This window comes from Denticeps clupeoides, chromosome 9 (assembly GCF_900700375.1).
Source record: "Denticeps clupeoides chromosome 9, fDenClu1.1, whole genome shotgun sequence".
Taxonomy (NCBI): Eukaryota; Metazoa; Chordata; class Actinopteri; order Clupeiformes; family Denticipitidae; genus Denticeps; species Denticeps clupeoides.
Genome location: NC_041715.1, coordinates 8,870,742 through 8,892,366, shown reverse-complemented (window position 1 = coordinate 8,892,366; position 21,625 = coordinate 8,870,742). Strand labels below are relative to the sequence as shown.

The window sequence follows — 21,625 nt, the reverse complement described above, 5'->3', positions numbered from 1 at the left end:
TAAAAGCCCCCTGCCGGGACAGAGATGTGTTTGTTGAATACAGCGGACATGTTCATGTTCAATATGCATAGATTATACATCATGGTGGTTAATAATGTCATGTAGTCAGTCTTCATACAGCGAGGCGCACATCAGCCTTACATTTACATTTTACATTTACGGCATTTACCAGACGCCCTTATCCAGAGCGACTTACAATCAGTAGTTACAGGGACAGTCCCCCCCTGGAGACACTTCAAGTTAAGTGTCTTGCTCAGGGACACAATGGTAGTAAGTGGGATTTGAAGCTGGGTCTTCTGGTTCATAGGCGAGTGTGAGACCCACTAGGCTACTGGCAGCCCTCGCTTTTCTGATGGTTGACGTCCACTGAGTCTCTGCTTTCCCCTTTCAAGGTAAAGTTATTGAGAAGACCTTCATGGACAATTTGCATTTAGACCTTGCAAGACACTTCTTCTCATTTGATCTGAACATGTTGCACTGACTGTGTGCATCTGAGGATTCCTCGGACTCCGTGTCTCTTTAACAAGCCCATTCTCTGGAAGGTTCATTAGCCTGACCGGCCGTGGCACGTTACGAGCAGCAACAGCCCGTGGTCCACTGTCACACCAGGCCCCTCGGGCCCCGGTGCTGCGGCAGCTGCGAAGCCACCAGCACAGCTGCAAAAGCAGCGAGCCCTCAGATGTCCATCTGTTGGGGCTCCTGATAAATCAGGCACCATGTCTGTGAGTGGTCCCCCAATCACGGAGAGGGGGGTTATTATTAGTCTGTGTAAGCCAGGGCCGCCGAATAGAGCACTCTGTGCCATTTCATATAAATTAATTACCGTGGTAACGAAAGAGAGACCAGACATTTACCTTGTCGTGGTGGCTGTGCAGCCAATTAAGAATGGATCTAGATCATCTTTGGTTGTTAATTTTCCGTAGTGGCAGGCATGTAACTTCACAGATTCTCTTGACAAAAGGCAGGCTATTTCCGTCCCGCCGTTCACAAATCTGCCAGTAGGGGTCGCAGTCTCCTGCTATTTGCCAGCTCTGCCATACTTGAACAAGTAAATAGAGGCAGCTATAAATAATCAACAGGCAAGGGAGCAAGATATAGAAAACGAGCAAATTTAGCGTGTTCTTTATTTAAGCTTCCAGCATGACATGAGCAATTATAATACCTCCATTGAGTAAGAGGTGGATTCTTTTTTAAAACAACTTATTATAAAAATGGATGAAATTTATTTATTTTATTTTTTTTACTCTGACAGCAGCACCTGTAATGAAACTGAGCCTTCCCATCCCATAATAAAGCAAGTGCGTCTCTTAGAATCTCTCGGAGGGATATTAATATGAATGAACGACGGAGAATTAATAATGAATTACTATGGAGATATGAATCTCCACAAACATCAGATTGCAAATCTATACCTCATGAAAAACAGATGGTTAATGAAGCTGAAAATCAGTGTACACACACACACACACACACACACACACACACACACACACACACACACACACACAAAGCTGCACCCGCTCAGTCACACCCACATACACAAAAAAAAAAAAAAAAAGAAGTAAAAGAGAGGTTTCTGATTTATTTCTTAAGACCTCAATAGTCATAAAATACATTATATAATGTTTAAAACGTAAAAATGGAAGAAGCTTTGTACAATTTTAACGGCATGTAAACTCCCAAAATACAAAACAAAATAAATATTGAAATTATTATTTTAACAGCATGCCCCGGAAAGCAGGAAGTGTGAATACATTAAAATGTCTATTATGAAATGCAATGCTTGTTTCACATTTGATTAATCCAACCTCAGTTGTAGGTTTCAACAAAGCTTCTTTTTTTATCTTTTATAATAGTATCTCGACACACAACTAACAGGTCAGCTAATTATTTTCAGATGGCTAGTGAATTTCCTCAATAGATATAGTATGGAGCCATATATATTTCAGAGCATTAGGTCTGGCAGTCTGTGCCTAATACAAAGGCCTTAAGGATAGTTCTTGGCACAAAAAAAAAATTATGCCAAAAAAAAAAAAAAAAGTCAATAAATTGCATAAACAAATGCAACAGAAAAACACACATACAGATCTGGCAACCTGGATAAAAAAGCAGCACCAGTTAAAAAATATGGAGACATTAAGGTGCTTTCTGTACATTCTATAGGTTTAGTAGCACCATGAAAGCTTGAGTCACTGGGCCTGGAACCACAAGCAACAGTAAGCAGAAGGTAAAGCTCTGAGGGGAAAGTAACACACGGTCTTGTGTTTTTGGGTTTCTGGTTTCCATGTAAGCGGTAGAACACGAGGTTGCGGGCATTTCTATCTTTAACTGCGCTTGGCGAAGGCAGCGCACGACTGAGATGGAAGGAATGCAGTTCGAACTGGTGGAGACGCGAGGACCGCTGCGCCGTCCCGGGCCTCCGCGGCGTGGCCCTGGAGACGAGCCTCCATTAGCTTTCCGGGGAGGACGACTGCAGCGCCTCTTCCTGCAACTGTTCTTCCTCTTCCTCCTCTTCCTCCTCATCCTGCCGCTGTTGCTGCTGCTTCTTCTCCTCCACCAGCTTAATCCTGTCTCGGATGCTCTCAGCAGAAGACGCCATGTCCCCAGGGCTGCCAAAGTACTGCTCACTCCTATGAGGGTGGGGTCAGGGGAAAAAAATGATAAAATACTGTAAAAAAGGAAAATGCCACCCATGTAACGGACAAATTCATTACATGAAAGGGAAAAAACATGCTTGTATTTATCAATTACCAGTGCAATACTTTACACCACATTAACAATGAAACAGTACATGTAGGAATAGTTTGTAATAGAAACAATTCTTAAACTCAATGCATGAAAGTATGAATGGTCATGAGCTCTTACCCGTCAGGGAAAATTACAGGCACAGTAAGTCTGTCCAAGAGAGTCTTCCCCAGCAACTCCAGCTCCTCAAAAGTCTCCAGGTCCACCATGGGATCCGCCTGGCCTGGGCTGTCTTTCAGGATCTGAAATCATGGAGGTAATGGAGATCCAGATAAAGCGGGGGGGAAAAAATAAATAAAAGAGCGAGACTTTAAAGCCTGATGCATCGCAGACACAAAGCATGCTTTCGAGTCCTAATCTGGGCAAGTTCAGAGGCTTCTCAAAGCTACAGTTTATTCCTAGGGGTTTCTTTATCTAAACATTCTGTGCTTCTCCATGAACAGCTTCAGATGAACAGGATTTTACAGTAAAAATGTGTATGTATAAAGTACATTATACTCCTCCTCAAGGACAAATAAAACAGATGCTTCTACATACAGCACATAAAAAAACTGATATCACGAATAGATTGTTTTTACTACATTCACACACGTGAAGTTAAATACTTTCATACTTTGAAATACTTTAACTAAAATAAATAAATAAATCTTAAGACATTTGCATATTATGCACAAATCAAAAAAGGATTCACAATACAGAATACTGTACTGTAACAGTATTGTACTTCATGCAGCCAGTACCCAGGGCTGAAAGATTTACCGATTTTAATGAAATTACAAAAATGTATGATCCTTTTCAAAGATCATTTCCATTTTTTTAATGCACTACTATATGCATCATTGGTGCCTGGGCTTTAGACATTATTGTTAATATTGTGTGTTTAAGTGCAATGTCGTTATTGTTCTATAAATGTAATAGAGTTAACCTCCTATGTGTCTGACAGTGGATGACAGTAAGTAATGAATAATATCAAGGCATACGGGTGTGGATGACATTTTGCCAAATTTACAGTATAGTAAAAACCAAAGAATTACCATATTTTGATCCAACTGTATTTAAATTAACTTTTTTTTTTTTTTTTTAAAGACATTTTAATACAGTTTTCTACATTTTTTTAATTTTAAGAAATAGTCTTTTTGGTCCCCTCAGCTTGTTGGTCCTTTGGTTTTTATTTAATAATAAATTATTAATAATAATAATAATAATAATAATAAACTATTAAGTATTTATTTGCGTCCTTGATGAAACTGATCTTTCATTTGATATTTACGCTACTATATTTTGTATACTGGATATGACGGTGGTACTCAAGAGTCAAGGTACTCGGCCTTTCATGTTGAAATGCATAAAATAAATATATATATATATATTACTTCACCCACCCTCTCAGCAGCGCCGTGGAAGGAACCGGCCATCTCCAGTCTGTGGACCCTCTCCTCGGAGGTAACCGTGAACTGCTTCCACACGCGGTTCAGGCGGGGCAGGGTGTCCCCGGAGGAGCGGGTGGTGCAGCGCAGGGACTGACACAAGACCACGGTGGCCTGCAGCAGCTGCCTTCCGTAGTCATACGTGCTCTTTGAATGGGACAAGACACCGGTGACGTCACTTCGGTAAAACAAACTTTGCCTGAATAAAGGCGTCTAAAAAGCAGAATAGAAGCTAGCACCAAATCTTGCCTTTACCTGTGCAACGTCCAGAAACTTTTTGTGTTTCTCCAGCAACACTTTGGTTTCCTGTGAATCATCCCCCAGTCTGATGTGGGTCTTCAGTAAAGCATCAAGGAGTTCACCCAGCCACTCCACTGCCTGCAGAGACAAACCCCGGACGCTTTTCAAGAGTTTGCACAGACGCATCGGCATTCGCACCCTGAAAGGCCACAAACCTGAGAAGCGTCTTCTTCACACTTAAAAAGCTGAACCATCTGCAGCATCTTCAGTCTCCTCACGTCCACCATGTCCTCACATCTGTAGCAAAGGCAACTGAGGGTCAATAAATGAAAGAATCTAAAAATAAACATGTACAAAGATTTCAACCAGCCTTTGCTTGCGGAGCTGCATGTCCTCCATGACACTGTGGATGTGGTCGACGTTCTCCTTGTTCTCTATGGCGAGGTCTTTTCCATATGACCAAGAGGTCTGATTGGACATTTGCTCAAGCAAGATCTGACCTTTCTCCCTCAAGCCTTGCAGGGCATCCTCTGTAACATGGAATAATGAGAGACAAGCCGTCCCATCTTGTTTCGCCATAATTTAGTAACTGAAGGCCAAACCGGAACAGAAAACAACCCCAAATAAACTGAATTTTTGCAGACAAATTTTCTCCAGAGTACATTGCTGCCTGTTGCCAAAGAAATCCTTCAATATTAAATGAATATAACTGTGTTATACAGAATAGCATTTTCGTATATACTGCCATATACTGCTATACTACCTTTTTGCATAGACTCTGAATGTAAAACACCAGTCTTGTCACGATGACTTTCAAACAACAGGTATAATGGAAAATATTATAAATAATTTAAGACATCATCATAGGCAGTGTGTGATGATGCACGGAGCTGTTCAGTGGCGCTTACCCACACTCTTCAGCTTCTCCTCCAGGTGCTTGAGGGTCTGCTGGATGGCTGTTCCATCCGCTGGCGTGACGTCTGCACAGAGCATGCCCAGTAGCCCGTCCAACTGCTGGGACAGCTGAGGAAAACAGTTTGACCGTCAGCACAGAGGATCACGAGTTACTGGCAGGAGATCCATGAAGTCGCTAAATTGACTTCATTCGCAGTGGCGGCGTGGGTCTTACATCCTGGGCGGTGCTGTGGAAGTCGTGGGCGGACTGCAGCACGTTCTGTCTGAACTCCAGCTGGCTGGCCTGCCTGTAGCACACGTCGCTGAGCTGCTGCTGCAGGCCTTTCAGCTCGAGCAGGTCCTCCTCGTCTCCTGCACTCAGCAGGGCGGCGATCTGCTGGTTCAGCTCCACGTACACCGCAAACCACTCCTGTGAGGAGCCCAGCGGAGCGGCCATTAGAGCGTAGTTTTACAGCCAATACAGTTACTAACTTAATACCAGAGCATATTAGGGCAGTACAGATTTTGCCAGAATTTGAAAATGCAGAACTAATTCCAAGTAGCTTTCAGAAACTGTTAATAACAGATTTAAATCAAAATGTCCTACATCCAAACGGCCATTTATTCAGTCCAGTATATCCTACATGGCCTGCAAAGAACTGAGATTAAGGCAATAGTGCCGCCTGCTGGAGTATTACAATATTACCACAGTAAAGCCTTTCACACTCTGAACCAGGGGTCACCAGACCTGACTGTGAAGGGTTGGGGACCACTGCGCTTAACACGTATGTACATTTGTCTGAACTACTGGAAGGTTGCCATTCAAAATCATGTGTCAGACAGATCCAGGCTCTGCTAGCATTAATTGGTAATTCTAAAGATTAGCATACCGTTGCCATCTTGCATCACTTTCCTCAGTAAATAAGTAATCAAGTATAATACTTGGTCTCATTTGTATAATTGTTTTTTTTTTTTTTTTTTTAACTTATTTATGAAGAATTCTAGAAATTTCTATGCTGTTCACATACTTTCAAGCCCAACAGTAAAATCCAACAGCGAGAGAAAGCAGAGGAGCTGGAGGAAAGCAGGAAGAGAGCGGCGCTGCTTACACTGTGCTGGCTCTCGATCTCCTCGTGTTTCTGCTGCAGGGCCTGGGACGCCCGGATGGAATCACCGATCCCCCACTGAGTACGGAGCTGCTCTGTTCCAGGACCCTCCAACCAATTCACAACCTGCATAGTAAATAATAAAAAATAAAAAAAAAAAAAGTTACATCACTGGTGTCACACAAGTACACACACACAGACTTGATGGATCCATATAGCAGTTCAGCACTCCCCCACTCGTCAGAAAAGTCATTCTGCACGATTACAGTTTTTGTGCTCAGGCCCAGCAGGCATACTGACAGCTTCACGCAGCTCTTCGCAGGCCCCCTTCACTTCAAATGTCATTAATATTGAGTATTAGGTTCTTCGGCCCATATTAAAATAATGCTAAAATTATTACAATTATAAGTGGCAGTTCGCAGCGAAATCAAAAATAAACATTTTCTGTCTGGAGTGCTATATTTTATTTCCAGAGACAGGGAGGACAGGGATGTCAGATTCTTTTTGAATATACTGGGTATAAATGCCACTTGGCTGGTACTCACACCTCACATCGAGAAAACAAACACACACAAAAATAAAACTACCTAGAATAAAAAAAAAAAATGACCCTCATGACAGGTGAAGCAAATAACATTTATTATCTTGTTACAAAGGCTCCTGGCGGTGGGTGCGATATATAAGGCAGCAAGTGACGAGATTTTGTGCTTGAAGTACACATTTAAACAACTCCGATGAGGATGAAATTGTGGAGGTTAACATCTCCAAAGCTGCAGCTCCGGTGGGATGCTCCTGGTCCGAAAGTAGCCTCAGCTGGGTGCCAACTAGCACAGCATATCTTCGGAGGTCTAGAGGAGTCATTTACACCATTTATCAGACGGCCTTATCCACGGCATCTTACAATCAGTAGTTACAGGGACAGTCCCCCTGGAGACACTCAGGGTTACGTGTCTTGCTCAGGGACACAATGGTAGTAAGTGGGGTTTGAACCTGTGACTTTGCGGTCTTCTGGTTCATAAGAGAATGTTCAGCCCACTTTGGTGGCAAAATTGGGACCTACTCATTATTAGGCAGGTGGTCAATGTTCAGAAGGACTGGTGAAATGAAATTACCAGAGGAAAAACGTAGAATTTTCAATCCAAAATAAACAGTCACACTGACCAGCACCAATCAGCATATTCTGTCCTAATAATCAATGTACAACCATTTTTCTCATTAATGTAGAATTTCAACCGTTTTTGAAAATATAATTAAAAAAATATTAAGAGATCAGCCTTGCCCGTATTATAATTCAACTGTGCAGATGTTTGAGCAGAAGTCCCACCAGACGCTCTTACTTCAGATTACACACGCATACATAATTAAGTGAAGGTAGGAATCTCTTAATTAATCTTAAAACCACAAATTCCTGTCATCCGTGGTATAAATAAATCAGCAGAGCTTCTGGAAATGACTGAAAGGCAGATGTTGAGCTCTCCGCAGCGAGTAGCGGTGATGAAGCGGCTCATTGTTGAGGATGACGGAGCTGTTTCTCCGGCGTCATCTCTTAACCAGCCAGGCAATTCCAGCAGCTCGTGGCCACGCAGCCACTGTGCCATTTTTCACAGCCAAGGAGAAAGCAGACCAAAAGCCCCCCCCGGCTAAATAATTCCCTCCACGGTATCATCTGTGATGACACCATCGTCGCCATGGTAACAGACATGTCACCCCGCCCCCTTTTCTTTTTTTGTGGGAAAGTCTCAGAAATTACATCTCTCTTCAAAAAATGTCTTGCGCTGATAACGTATTTGACTCTGGCTCCCTTCATCGCAGGCCGGCGGTGCAACAAAAGCAGACATGGATGAACATCTTCAGAGAGGGGTTAAAAAAAAAAAAAACATTACGAATGGAAAAATTACGTTTGTGAAGAGTACAAAAACTGTCTGCTCTCCAGCAAAAAGCACCAGAAGCTTTTAATACTGGGACAGGAACAGAACTATTTGGAAACCAATACTTTAATGGGAAGCCAGTGGGAATAAAGGCTGTGAAATCAAAAATCGGAATGAGCATCAGCAAACTAATTCGAACTGGAGGGTTGGTTTTATTAATTTTTTTTCTTCAGGTTTTTAAAAGTTTCCACTAATAACCCAGAAGAAGCAAAGTCATTTTAGTCTTTCATTTCATTATATGTTTCTGCTAAAAGGGCACTGTGTTTTGAGAGCCATTCATCACGGCTGATCCCCACACCGCAGAAACCATGCTGGCCTTGAGGCTCATGAAGACGTTCTGGAGTACACCACAGTCTCCAGTGTGTCTGCATTATGGAGATGGCTTTTCGGCCACCACGTACCTGCATGACCTTGGTCTGGATCTCCTCGAGCTGAGAGCGTTTGCTCCGCTGCCGGCAAACTTCCTGGTACTTGGTGTACTCCTCCCTCAGGGAGTCCAGCAGCTTCATCACTTGAGGCTGGGCCAGCAGCTCATCGTCCATGGGCGACCAGGCGCTCCCGCCCTCCGAGCCATTGAAGCGCCGCTGCTGTAGCTCAGAGAGGAGCTCGTGGCCTTCGAGGAGACAGGAGGAGACGTGAGGGTGACAAGAGAGACAGGAAACCAGGAGACAGGATAGGACAGGGTGAGGGAAGCAGCGATTGACACATTAAAGTGAGTGTTCAAGCATGCAATGTGGAAGAGAAACTAATAAAAATGAAACGCTCTGTCAAGGAAGACTCGCTGAAATAATGCTCAGGGTACGATGGGTGCCAGGGTGACTGACAGCCAAAGTTCCTGTTAAGGATTTTCAGTTACATAAAAGCCTCAGAGGATCTAAAAAAAATTAAATGTAAAATATCACTAAGCATTTTGCTAGTGCACCGCAAAAACATTAGAATATTGTGAGGAATTTAATTTTAAAATGCAAACCTTTAACCCTTCAACCTAGAATTCTGTCCTCTGTATTTTAACAGAGAGAACATGTGAGAACACAACCGATGCATTAACGCTGACTCTCCACATCCCAATAGGCCCCATGCAAGTTTCTTTTCATTGTGGTCATGGTATCGGCAACTAACAATATATATAAATAAATTGCAGCTTCTCCACACATGCACGTGAAAAGCGCATTACTGTATGTGTGAATATATTTTACATCACACACTTGGCTTCTCTCCACCACTTCAGGTCAGACAACGGGGACCTAAACGGGCTTCCAACAGTCCTGAAGGTTGATGCTGAACACTTTCTTATTCACTCATGTTAATGAGTATCTCACGATGGTAAAAAGGGCAACTCTAAAAAAAAACAGATTCAAACATACTTCACTTTCTTCTGCTACCAAAATACTAAACACGCTTCTTGAATTGGATTCTTCAAAATGGCTCCACCATAGCCTCCAAAATCCATTTGGCTACTGTTCTTGTATTCGAGGGCATCAGTAGGCAAACAAAATGAAAATGGGGGAAAAAAAACCCTCAACTCCAGGTAACCGTGGTTCTGATTTGACTAATGTACTTGTCCTGTAAATGTGCCGCTCTACAGCAAGTAGACAGCACTCATTATGCCACCCATCTGCCCCGGGTGTGAGTCATCTGGCATCCACAAAGCCACTTCTTCAGCGGAAAGCCGGAGAACTGTACTAGGGACACGCTGCCCGGGGCTCGCACAATGCCCCATTCAGCACACCAGCACAGCCACCCTCACACAGCTCTGGGTAAACACAGTCACCGTAGTAAAATGGCTTAAATGACACGGCGGAACTCAAGGGACTTCGGGGGTCTAAGTGGAAAAAAAAGTGCTTCACTGCTGACACCATACTCTGGCGACAGCAGCGGCTTACACGTCCAATGCTGGAGTGAAATGACAACCAGTGGGAGCGCAATCAACAGTGTAAAAGTTTACATTTAGTTATTTTAATCACTTAGCAGACGCTTTTGTCCAAGCAACGGTCTACTGCAATGGCAGTTTTCAAGAACTCTGTCCATTTATTGTCCAAATCTAATGTTCATGGAGAAGGAAAGGAGTAGTAATGTTACAATGCATCTTTGAAGAAATACAACAAGCTAATATACTATATCAACAAGTTGTAAATTAAGCAGTAAATTCAATTTGAACTTCCACCCAGAAGTAGGGTGGTAGTAGCCTAGTGGGTAACACACTCGCCTATGAACCAGAAGACCCAGGTTCAAACCCTGCAGGACACTTAACCCTAAATTGCTCCGGGGGGGACTGTCCCTGTAACTACTGATTGTAAGTCACTCTGGATAAGGGCGTCTGGTAAATGCTGTAAATGTAATGTAAATGTAATGAACCACACATTTTGTTTATTGCAGGTTAGGATGTTGTGTTGAGTCCATATATTTATTAGGGCGCTCACATGATGTTACTGATAGCATGATACTGAATTGATTTGTGAACCAATCTGGATTAGAGTAATGTATATGAACGAGATTCTCGCTCACACAAATATAGAACACAGACAACACAAATCAAGGCACGAGTGCTTTTTACAACCTAGACAAGCAGAAGAAAATATGGCCGTCAATTCTTTTCATGCCCGTAACAGTTCGATTTTCACTTTGCTCACCTGTTTGTAAGACCGTTTCAGGGTCAAATGATGGCAGAATATTACAATCGGTCTGTGGTCTGTTGAGAATAAGAATTTCAACGCTTAGTCACCTAACTGAAAAAAAAAAAATCTGACAAAAACATTCCTGTAAGAGTCTGAGTTTTTGGAATTATATGAAATTATAAATGCGATTTCATTTTCATATATGAATCAACGATTAAGGGCTTTCACAAAAGGCATTTATGACCTCGTCATCTGACCTCTTTAAGGTGAGGAATACCTGTCTTTGTCTGGATGGCAGGCTTTTTCATTCTCGTTGATCACCGAAAGTTCATCTAGTAGAGAGGTAGACTCCTTGGTGAATTTTTCAAAGACCTGCGCCAGACCAAAGAGAATACAGAGTCTATTGAGAACAAACACAGTTCTCTTCGGACCTTCAATAAAGTCTGTAGTCGTTCTCATCAATCATCTCTGGTTAATCTGGCCATTTGGAAAGGCGCCCGACTCACCAGCCGTTTGTTCAGCCAGTCCATGTGGTCGTACATGAGGCTTCCACCGAACTCATCGGTCAGCTGACATGGCTCGATGTAGCGTGTGAGTTTATTGGCTGATACCAGAATGACCTGGGGGTGAAATTAGAACACAGTGCTGTTAGTTTGAAATCAATTTGGTCAACAGTAAAGAGAAAAAAGATGACAGATAATGGAATGTGCCTCCAAATTCCCATAACTGTCCAGGGACATTCTTAACCTCACCACTGGTAAGTCACTCGACAAAATCGGATATGTGCACTGATGCAGTCTAATGCCTGGCATGAAACAAATCTCCCCAAGAAAAATGTCATCCAAGGTTAATCATCTATGAATAATTTATTTGGTATTTCCATTCTGAGTCAAGCAAGGCCAGGGATAAACACAGCAGGTGAGGTGGCCTTCTTAGCCAGTCTAAATTACAGCCCTGCGCCAAATGTCACCAATGCTGATTATTCTCACGCACTGAGTCGGGTGTGAGAGAGAGAGAGAGAGAGAGAGAGAGAGCTAGAGAGAGGTTAAAGACATATAGATGATCACAAACTTGAGCAAAACTCTCCTCCCTGACTCGGCTGTCTGAAATTTGCTTGTCTGATTCATCCTTCCTTCCTGGTCTGTTCCACCCCTCAGGAGAACATCTGAGCAAACGAGTCCTGCCCAGGATGAAGCAGGCGGAAGGGCTGGGCAACAAGCTACTTTTTCATTTGAACGTAAATGTAATCAAATAATCAGACGATTCTCACTACTACAGTCAGAAAACCGCACGGATCTCTAATAGCAGGAAAAATGATACATTTTCCACAATTAATCAAACACGTCAAAACTTTCAATTGCTGGCTGATGGACAGGTCGGTGTTGGAATTATTTTATTTTTGACGGACGTAATAGGTAGGTAATATTCTAATCACTTGAGATAAAAATGATTTAATTAACCATGTAATCAAATACAGCATTAAATTACAAGAACATATGACTGAAAGGACTAGAATACACTGATTCACCTACGCCCAGATGGTTCTGGCTGGATGCAGGTTGGCTTCTGAAATTGACTCATGCTGTATTCAGAGCTGCTCCTTCCTTCTGTACACGCTCATCTCACTGAGGGTTTGGAGGTCACATGGCACAACATCGAGTTCACGGGTCAATAAAGGAATCAGGGGAATGGACAAACTGTCGCTAGATCTGCCAAGTTATAAATCTCAGAGCTAAAGTCTTGTCTTCTTCTCTACATTGATTGGTATGATTCTCGGCTTTAAAAAGAAGTCGTTTGCTGATTTAACTTGGTTCTAGAGTCTTTCTCCAATTTCTATTCTGGTCACATCTGCAGGCAGCAGCTTGGTTGTTTATCACTATTTAAGTTAAATACTCTCTCAGCTACATTCCAGTGAGCTTGAAAACCCACTAATATTTTTACCGCCATATCAGCAGCATTTAGCCTTGCTTTTTTATCTAAAGAGGATTAAAGTAATGGCATCATTACATCATTATCTCTGTCCAAAAACCCAACAAACCGGCTAAATCAGGTCACTGGCATTAACAGCTTTCGAAATATTCACAGATCAGGTTCGGTCGATACTGCAAAAAAATAAAGTGCACAGACTGCCAGCTAGAATAATTTTACAAGGGAACGTAAAAAGTGAAGAACAGTATAACGCAGCATTTTAGTGGGGATTAGACATGACTGCAGCCCAAAAGCCAGAGAGGCACCGAGAAAACGAAGCCAAAATGAAAAAGGGAAAGAAAAAGAAAAAAGGCGGACCCAACCACCTCATTCTGCAGCGTAGCATTAAATCAAATTACTGCCGAATCGTGACTTTTGCATGTTTCGCCCATGTTTATGCACCGCTTGTCTTCGCAAAGCATGCCTACAATCCCTTATTTAATCTTATTAGATGGCCCTTGATGCAAATTCGGCATCCTCTCAATGAAAATTTGTAACTTGTGGGACAATTTAAGGTCGGACATCTTTGAAATATCCCTGACTTTTATAAATATCAAATTGTCCATTTAATCAAACCGAGGATTTCCAAGAGTCAATCTAAATGGCCAGCTCGAGGTCTGGCGATGTCTCAAGGATCACACACGCTGGGCCAATGAGGAACGTTCCTACCGACGTTTGGCAGCCACACCACAAGCCGGCCTTCATCCATCACTTCATGTTCTCAAGTAGGTCAAGACCACGGAAACGAACAAATGGTTTCTCAGAGTATTCTGTTCTGATTCCAGCATTGCCTCTCCGCCCCTGATAAATTGACCCCCTATTCTGCCAAACTGTGCCATCTGGTTAATGAAAGCAGTCGGAGGGCAGGCTGGAGGGTAGAGTCGGCCCAGATCACCGCATTAACAGTTCCAGCTCAAACACAACCGTGCCAAGCATCCTGAAAATAAAAATTTGGGTCAAGACGCAGGTTTACATACACACACACGCTCGCAGAGGGTCCGACGTGGGTGCACAGTGGTGCCACATCAGCCACCTCTTCTGTGGATACACGTTACAGTTGCCAGGCAACATGGCACAGCTAAAACTGGCCATAAAACAAGTCATGTTGAAGGGAAACGCAGCCATATTTCAACAGATCAGCAGTTCCTCCTCACTCAGATTTAATAGAAGCGTTCAGGCAGCCAAGTCACAGCAGGGCTAATATGTCTCTCGGAGATATGTTGCGGGTGGTACGGGCGATGTATAGGTTATTATGATCAATTTCAGTTTTATACTAGATCAGTAATGCATACAATAGTGCAAGCTCTAAAGCCATAGCAACCACTTTATTATAAAGTTGGAACAAACTGAGTGCATTACATTTGGGGCAGATGTCCTCTAGCGGGTTCAAATCCTGAGTCGCCATGGTGCCCCTGAGGTCCCCTTGAGCAGAGTACTGTTCCCACACACTGCTCTCTGTGTGCGTTTCATGGCTGCACACTTATCAGTAAGGGTGATGGGTTAAATGCAGAGGACACATTTCGTTGTTTGTGATACACAGCACATGGTGCAATGACCAAAAAAAAAAACTTTTCAAATTTTCTCAAACATTAGTCTCTTTCACGGCTAACAGGAAGAATATTAACATGCACATAAAGATATTCAGAAAATAGACCTTGCAAAACAATTCCATTTATTGAATGTCCACAGAAGATGAACAGGACTATTTTAGTCTTGCTGGCCCATCCCTCAGCCTGAACTAGAGATTTCAAATTTCACTGCCATCTAACTCCATCCCTGCCCAGATCAGTTCTAGTGTTGTTCGAATCCTGGACACGATGCTCAGAACCTGCACCACTGCACAGCCAATCATGAGGAAGACGCACAACACGCATGGCAGCGCCCGGCTTTTAAAGCTCAGCAAATGTTAAAAGCAAGATTTAATTACCATGAGCTCCTTTAGTCATTAACTGCAAAAGCCAATTACCTTCATGCGTACTTGTGACCTCTAGGGGCCGAGGGCTAATCCCATAATCAAGAGAGCGCCAGTGTCTAGCTTTCCCATGCAGGTTACAGCCGGGGAAGGATCAAGCACCAGCGACAATGGTGGGTGAAGCTGCTGCCCAGACAATCTGTATGCCTGCTCTCCACAAGGTGGGAGATATTCGAGTCACCACAGGGACGTGGAGCGAGAGAAGGGCCGCTTACCTCAAAGCCAAGGCGGTCTTTCTCCTTCCAGAAACAGAAGTGCGTAACTTTCTTGTCCCAGAATTCATCAGGCTTCACTACGCACACCAAGGACACCTCAGCGGGAATTACATTCTGTAACAGGGAAAAAAAAACTGGCACAGATGGGACTTTTAACACACCGGTGTGATGTGGTTTGCATCAGTATTAGTCTTAACCACAAAACCAGGTTCCGGAGAAACATGGTTTCATTTCACTACGTACTGTCTAACATGCATGTAGCTGAAATGACAACAAAGCTCACTTAAAGACACTCGAACCCATAGACCGAACTCAATTTACAAACTATAAAGATGCCATTTTAAAATGGATACCAGTGCATATATGGACACATAGAGGAGCAAAATGTAAACTTTTTCACTATATATGTTTTATGACCTCTTTAATTTAACATATAGAAGCAAAGTTTTTGTTTTGCAAAATAAAAAGGGCTTGTTCTTAAACTAAGTAAAACATGATATTTAACTTAAATTCTTGAATTTATTGCAGAACCTACGAAATTGCGTATCGCATTCCGTGGATCACATTATATTTCCCTGGTGGCTCAGAGATGCATCTTCTACCCCTCTAAGCCAATTAAAACCCAGCAGAGATTTACAGCATTCAGTCCCAGGCGGGCATTGAGTAACAGTTTCCCCTAATAGATGAGATATTTGGGAAGACAGAAACATTTTTATATCATTTCCATAGAATTTGATCCCCGGCTCAGAGGTCGATGGAAAAAAAAAAAAAAAGGAGTGCAAGGTTTCTGCCAAGCACATTTGCACACTGCTCTCAATCTGCATCGACAAAACCAGGTCAGAGGCGGTGCAATCCTGCCGCAGTGGCCCACACGGCAGACTGGAAGATACTAGTCCAGGGCGCAATAAAGCCACCCTGAGGAAAAACACTACAGAACGTGGACAACGCGCAAAGCATTCCAGGGAGCAATGTAATCATTTTCAGGAGCAATCGGATTAAAATCGCTTTCCTTTAATTGCTTCTTAGACTTGCTATCGTGTGTTTTTTTGGAGCACCGAGGCTGTATAATCAAGTACTTTTCTGCCATAATGGAGAGGATAATAAAAACTTCGCAGCCAAGTGTCTGTGAGCTGGGGGAATGACTCAACTAGGTCAGGCGAAACTGGAGTTTATTGCAGTTAGTCTACACTGTGTCCCACATTGCCATGCACAGTAGGAAAAATCTGCCGTTTCCATACTCATCCCGGGACCTGCAAATTGAAATGGTCATGACAAATCTTCACCGTCCAAGGTGAACGTGGAGGAATTAGGCGATTAGTCCGAGAAGTGGCATCGGCGGAAGCCCACGCCGCATGTGCGTGGGAGCAGGGGAGTAACGCTCTACTTCTAATTCTATACACGAATTACCTGTAACATCAGCACCACGGTCTTCACAACGTTCCACTGCGACTTCCTCCCATCCACAATGACGGTGAAGCCCCGCGCTTTGCATTTCTCACTAGAGAAAAATAGCATGCGTTAATGATCCTGCGATACAAGGGCAAAGGCACACTGCACAAATACGCCGACCCTAATTACGGCTTTTCTCATTGCAAATGCAACCGGGTTTTGGTCAAGAAGTTGCTGTTTTTTGTGTGATGTGTAAAAAATGAACCATGATCCTTTTTGAAATCTGGCCATTTAAGATTTGTGGAATATCTCGTCGTGATTCCAGCCTTTACACCAACGGCGGCCAATTGACAGTTATCTGACACTCACATAAGTAATATTTATAGGACTGCTTTCATTCAGCTACAAAATATTTCAAAAGTAAGATGGATGCTGGCTACGCATGATGCAGAAAACCTGGTACATGCATTTATAAAGTCAAGATAAGACTTCAAAATGCCGCTGCAAGAATCCTAACAGGAACAAGAACATTTGAGCTCATTACTTTAATTCTGTCTTCAATGCACTGGGTACCTGTAAAATTCCCAATTGACGAGTAAAACTTGCTACAATTGTACAAAGCTCTAAATCTGTTGATCCCTGTTGGTCACATGTGTGACTTGCTAACAGACTACTGGCCAAAACGGGAATTACGCTCACAAGACTCCGGATTCTTTCTGATACTGAGAATCAACAAAATCTGTCATTATTTCTTTATAGGCTACATATACCATGATAATCAGATCCCCTAGGCTGTCCGGGATAGACCACCGAGGACATGTCTCCGGGCATTCTACCATAACTACCCTGTCCCTCTCCGAGCTACTCTGAATCCTGGATCCTGACACCAAGCTGCAGTTGAGACGTACCAGTACGAGACGCTCCTTTTCCAGCGTACAGAGTAGTTAAATAAATAATAACTGTGACTGATTAGGACAATGTCAAGGTGAGAACGAGCATTTGCATTTTCTTGCAGAAAGTGGGCAGTGGTGGACTAAGGAGGATTAAGGAAGCAGCCTCATAATCAGAAGGTTGCCGGTTCGAATCCCGAGCTGCCAAGGTTCCACTCATGTGCCACTGAGCAAAGCACCGTCCCCACACACTGCTCCCCTGGTGCCTGTCATGGCTGCCCACTGCTCACCAAGGGTCATGGTTAAAAGCAGAGGACACGTTTTGTTGTGTCATCGTGTACTGTGCTGCAGTGTTTCACAATGACATTCACTTCACTTTCACTTTAGTCCAAATAGATCAATTAACTTGCACAGAAAAACATACAAAGCCGCCGACATCCTGTATCAGGGTAGCTGGCACCAGTTTGGCCCCATCCAACATACCCAGCAAACCGCTCAATAAAACAGTGGTCCTCTAGAGCGCAATCTGGCAGTAGCATCAACAGGCTTCGCAGCTTTGTGGAGCCAAGCAGTCTTTCAGAGGCCACCGAGAATCAATAACAACGGCATTATAACCTCACCCCAACAAAGCCGCTGTCATTTCAAATCGTGAATATGGTCGACGAGACAGAGCGGAGCCAATGAACACCCAATGCCCCCGTTGTACTGCTGAAAAGCCTGAGCGTGGAGAGGAGGATCTCACCTTGGAATGCCGAGAAGATAGTCCAGAGTGGCGCTGAGCTCCTCCATGCTGGTCTGCTCTGTGCAGAGGGGTATGGTCAAAATCAGACCGCTGCGCCGATCCTTCCCCCCTGAAACAGTAACATGGGGAAGGATAATCAGGCCATTGAACCAGACAGGAACAGTTATTAAAATCAGCACAGTTATCGCACTCAAACATCCCCAGGAAACGGTACGTGTCTTACAGATGAACCGAACTGCCGCCAGCCAACCCTTCAGAGACTCAAAAGCTTATTTGTAAGTAGATTTGTTCATTGCACTGAACTTCTTGTGTGACTGGCTTCAAAGCCAGGAAGCTGCTGACTGCAACACTAGTCCATTATTTATTCTTTTCCACGCGGGGTAATACCCTGAACTGCACCGACAGTTGATGAGCCGACTTCAGAGGTATAGCAGGAGGAAAAAAGAGAGACAAACATTTTCTTTCAAGTGCAACCGGGAACGTGGTGAACTTCTACAAGGACGTCTGTCTAAAAACAAAGAACTTCTGCAGACCACGCCTCCTCCAGCGCTGTGCAGCTGCCAAGAGGTTTGGTGGGACGGCGACTTTACCTGACAAAAAAGCCAGCTTCTTCTTCAGGACGGGCAGTATGACTGTAGCTTCCATGATGGAAGGGCTGAACACGGTCCAATGAAATCTGAAACTTCAGGAATCACATGGAGTCACATGGACAATTCACTATGCTGCGATGCACATTGAATGATAAGAAAGTGTGTTCTGGGTGATTATACCATAATAAAAGCGAGAGAGTAAATTCGATTTTTTTTTTTCTTTTAACTTTGCATTTTTAAACTAAATCAAATATGCAAAAACTGCTATTGTTCATGTGAGTTCGTTCAAGATGAGGATGCACCAACACTGATATCAATACCGGGTATTTGGACAGCGATCCCACACTAGTATTTAATAACAACTCTGACATAATGACACATAGTACATCGATAAGAAGCATAAAATACCTCTATACTGATTACATTTCATTGTTAGCTTCCCGTTGTTAGCTGTCACTCAGCAAAATGTGCAATTGCACCAACGTGAAGTACAATTGAACCTAAAAGATCGCTTTCATAGACCAGCACACTGTTACCGATACACCGTGCAGTTATCCGAGCCGATATCCGATAGGCAGATCGGATCGGTGCGTCTCGAGTCCAAAGCAAACCTTTACAGATTCACTTGCGGTTTTATTATCACGTAATGCAAAGACCGTAAACTGGGGGGAATTTTTTTTCCCCACACTTACCATATAAGAATGAATGATGGTCCCCAGTGCCTTATCCTTCACACGTATTCTTCTTGGTCCATGACCTGAGGGGTGCAAACCAAAGGAAAAAAAAAAAAAAAACGCACAATGACCTCAATTTAACTCAGTGAGATGAGAACGCAGACCAAGAAAGCGTAAAAAGTGGAGGGCTGTGATTTACGCTCCAGATAAACTGCTTAGAGTGCTTTAAAGTCTCGTATAAGCATCCAATAGTCGCCCATCAGCATCTGAGTCCCTGACTCGTACAGGACGGCCCAGCAATCCACGGGAAGGGACACACACACACACACACACACACACACACTTGGCCATGCACTCTCAACATGGCTACGGAACTGATTAAATCTGGGATTACCAACACAGATCATCTCCTGAGGAGTCGTGTTCCACACAAACAGTTTGGCAGAAAAGTGGGCAAATAAAACTCACTGCAGCAGGCTTCATTAATGCAGATTAATGTGATTTCTTTATATTGACATAGTTAATGGTTATTCCTGTGGTAAGTAAAGGCGAATAATACATCCAATACACAAACAGACCACTTCGTTATAATGAAGACGGTGTCAGATGTCGGGAGTAAAGTTGGGAAAAGTTCCATTGGAATTCTGCATCGGCGTGTGCGGCCGGGGAAAATGACAACATGTCAGCGTTTACAGCCAATAACAGAGATCGTGGGATTATTACATTAGACTATCGATCAGGCGCCCCGCTGCAGCCATCGGGCTAATACTAATACTAATAATAATAAAAATAATAATAATAACAACAGGTTTCATTTCTGTCGGCGGGGAGGACGCGACTGTCCCCGGTCCGCGGCCGCCGAACAAAAGCCCGGAGAGCGAAATAAAGGCCCGCGGCGGAACTCCGCTCGTCCCGCATTAGCACGTTTTCCTAGCCGACGCGCGCCATGTTGCTCCGAGCGCGTACGAAGTGACGCCAACAACCAGAAAATTAGTCGTATTAATATATTTTAAATATATATATATATATATATACATATATGTGTGTGCTTACCTTGTTTGTTAATAAACGCGGCGACGCACGCACGCACGCTCGCTCGCTCGCTCCGCCTCTGACGAGGCGACAATGTAGCACCGCGCGACACAATGACGCGTCTCTTCTCCTCCGTGGGAGCAGCCAGCGCCGCTTTTTCCCCAGTAACGCTGTTCCACTCCAACACCCCCCAAAAAAAGAGGAGGCTGCTAGATATACGGACGCACGGACGGATCTAGCTGCTCTAGGTCTGTCCCCCGCCTCCACCGGCCGCCGTGAGCGGGGCCGGACCAGGACAATGCGGCGGTGGGCGGTGACGGGCCGCCGCTTCACTTCCTGCTCCGGTTCGTTCTTAGCTGCTCGTTAACCGAGGACTGGGTTTTTTGAAAGAGCCGGCAAGCTGCCACGTTTCTAGGCCCGTTCGATCCATTCGTTGTGGCAGCAGAAGTGAGTTTTTCCACCCCTGGACTTTCCCTGTAAACAATGCATTACAATGGACGGGACCCTGAGCTTCACAAACCACAGTCAAATAAAGTAAAGTGAAGTGATTTTCATTATGGAACACAGCAGCACAGTACACGGTGACACAACAAAACGTGTCCTCTGCTTTTAACCATCACCCTTGGTGAGCAAAGGGCAGCCATGACAGGCACCCGGGAGCAGCGCGGGGACGGTACTTTGCTCAGTGGCACCTCAGTGGCAAGATCGGGATTTGAACCGGAAACCTTCTGATTATGGGCCCACTTCCTTAACCGAAAGGATCCTCTTCTACCTCACGTAGACTCTCCACTGGTGTCCCTCAAGGCTCGGTGCTAGGTCCTCTCCTTTTCTCCCTCTACACGAGATCACTTGGTGAAGTCATTTCCTCATATGGAATATCCTACCACTGCTATGCTGATGACACACAACTCCTCTTCTCTTTTCCTCCATCTGATCTACATGCTGCTTCCAAAATCTCTGCATGTCTAACCGACATCTCGTCTTGGATGACAGCACATCACCTCCAACTCAATCCCACCAAAACGGAACTAATATTCATTCCAGCAGATTCTTCACCACATCAGGATATTGCTATTTACCCAGAAAAACTTGCAGCTCTCTCCTTCTACAACAGCCCGCAACCTTGGCGTAACAATAGACAACCAACTCTCCTTCTCAACTCACATCAGCAATCTTTCCCACTCATGTAGATTCCTGC

General features: G+C 43.8%; 1 protein-coding gene across 1 annotated transcript; it reads right to left on the bottom strand.

Annotated features, from left to right (window-relative positions):
- Nucleotides 1–1,562: 1,562 nt before the first annotated feature.
- sestd1 (SEC14 and spectrin domains 1) lies at nucleotides 1,563–20,846 on the bottom strand. Its single transcript, XM_028991892.1, has 19 exons — nucleotides 20,449–20,846; nucleotides 19,414–19,478; nucleotides 18,722–18,813; nucleotides 18,132–18,240; nucleotides 16,518–16,608; nucleotides 15,111–15,224; nucleotides 11,462–11,575; nucleotides 11,233–11,327; nucleotides 10,971–11,029; nucleotides 8,742–8,953; nucleotides 6,416–6,538; nucleotides 5,542–5,736; nucleotides 5,321–5,435; nucleotides 4,783–4,942; nucleotides 4,628–4,709; nucleotides 4,428–4,550; nucleotides 4,128–4,319; nucleotides 2,866–2,987; nucleotides 1,563–2,630 (listed from the first exon to the last, which is right to left on the bottom strand). The coding sequence occupies exons 3-19, from the start codon at nucleotides 18,774–18,776 to the stop codon at nucleotides 2,450–2,452; spliced, it is 2,142 nt and encodes a 713-aa protein (XP_028847725.1). The 5' UTR covers nucleotides 18,777–18,813; nucleotides 19,414–19,478; nucleotides 20,449–20,846; the 3' UTR covers nucleotides 1,563–2,449.
- Between the last annotated feature and the right edge of the window lie 779 nt (nucleotides 20,847–21,625).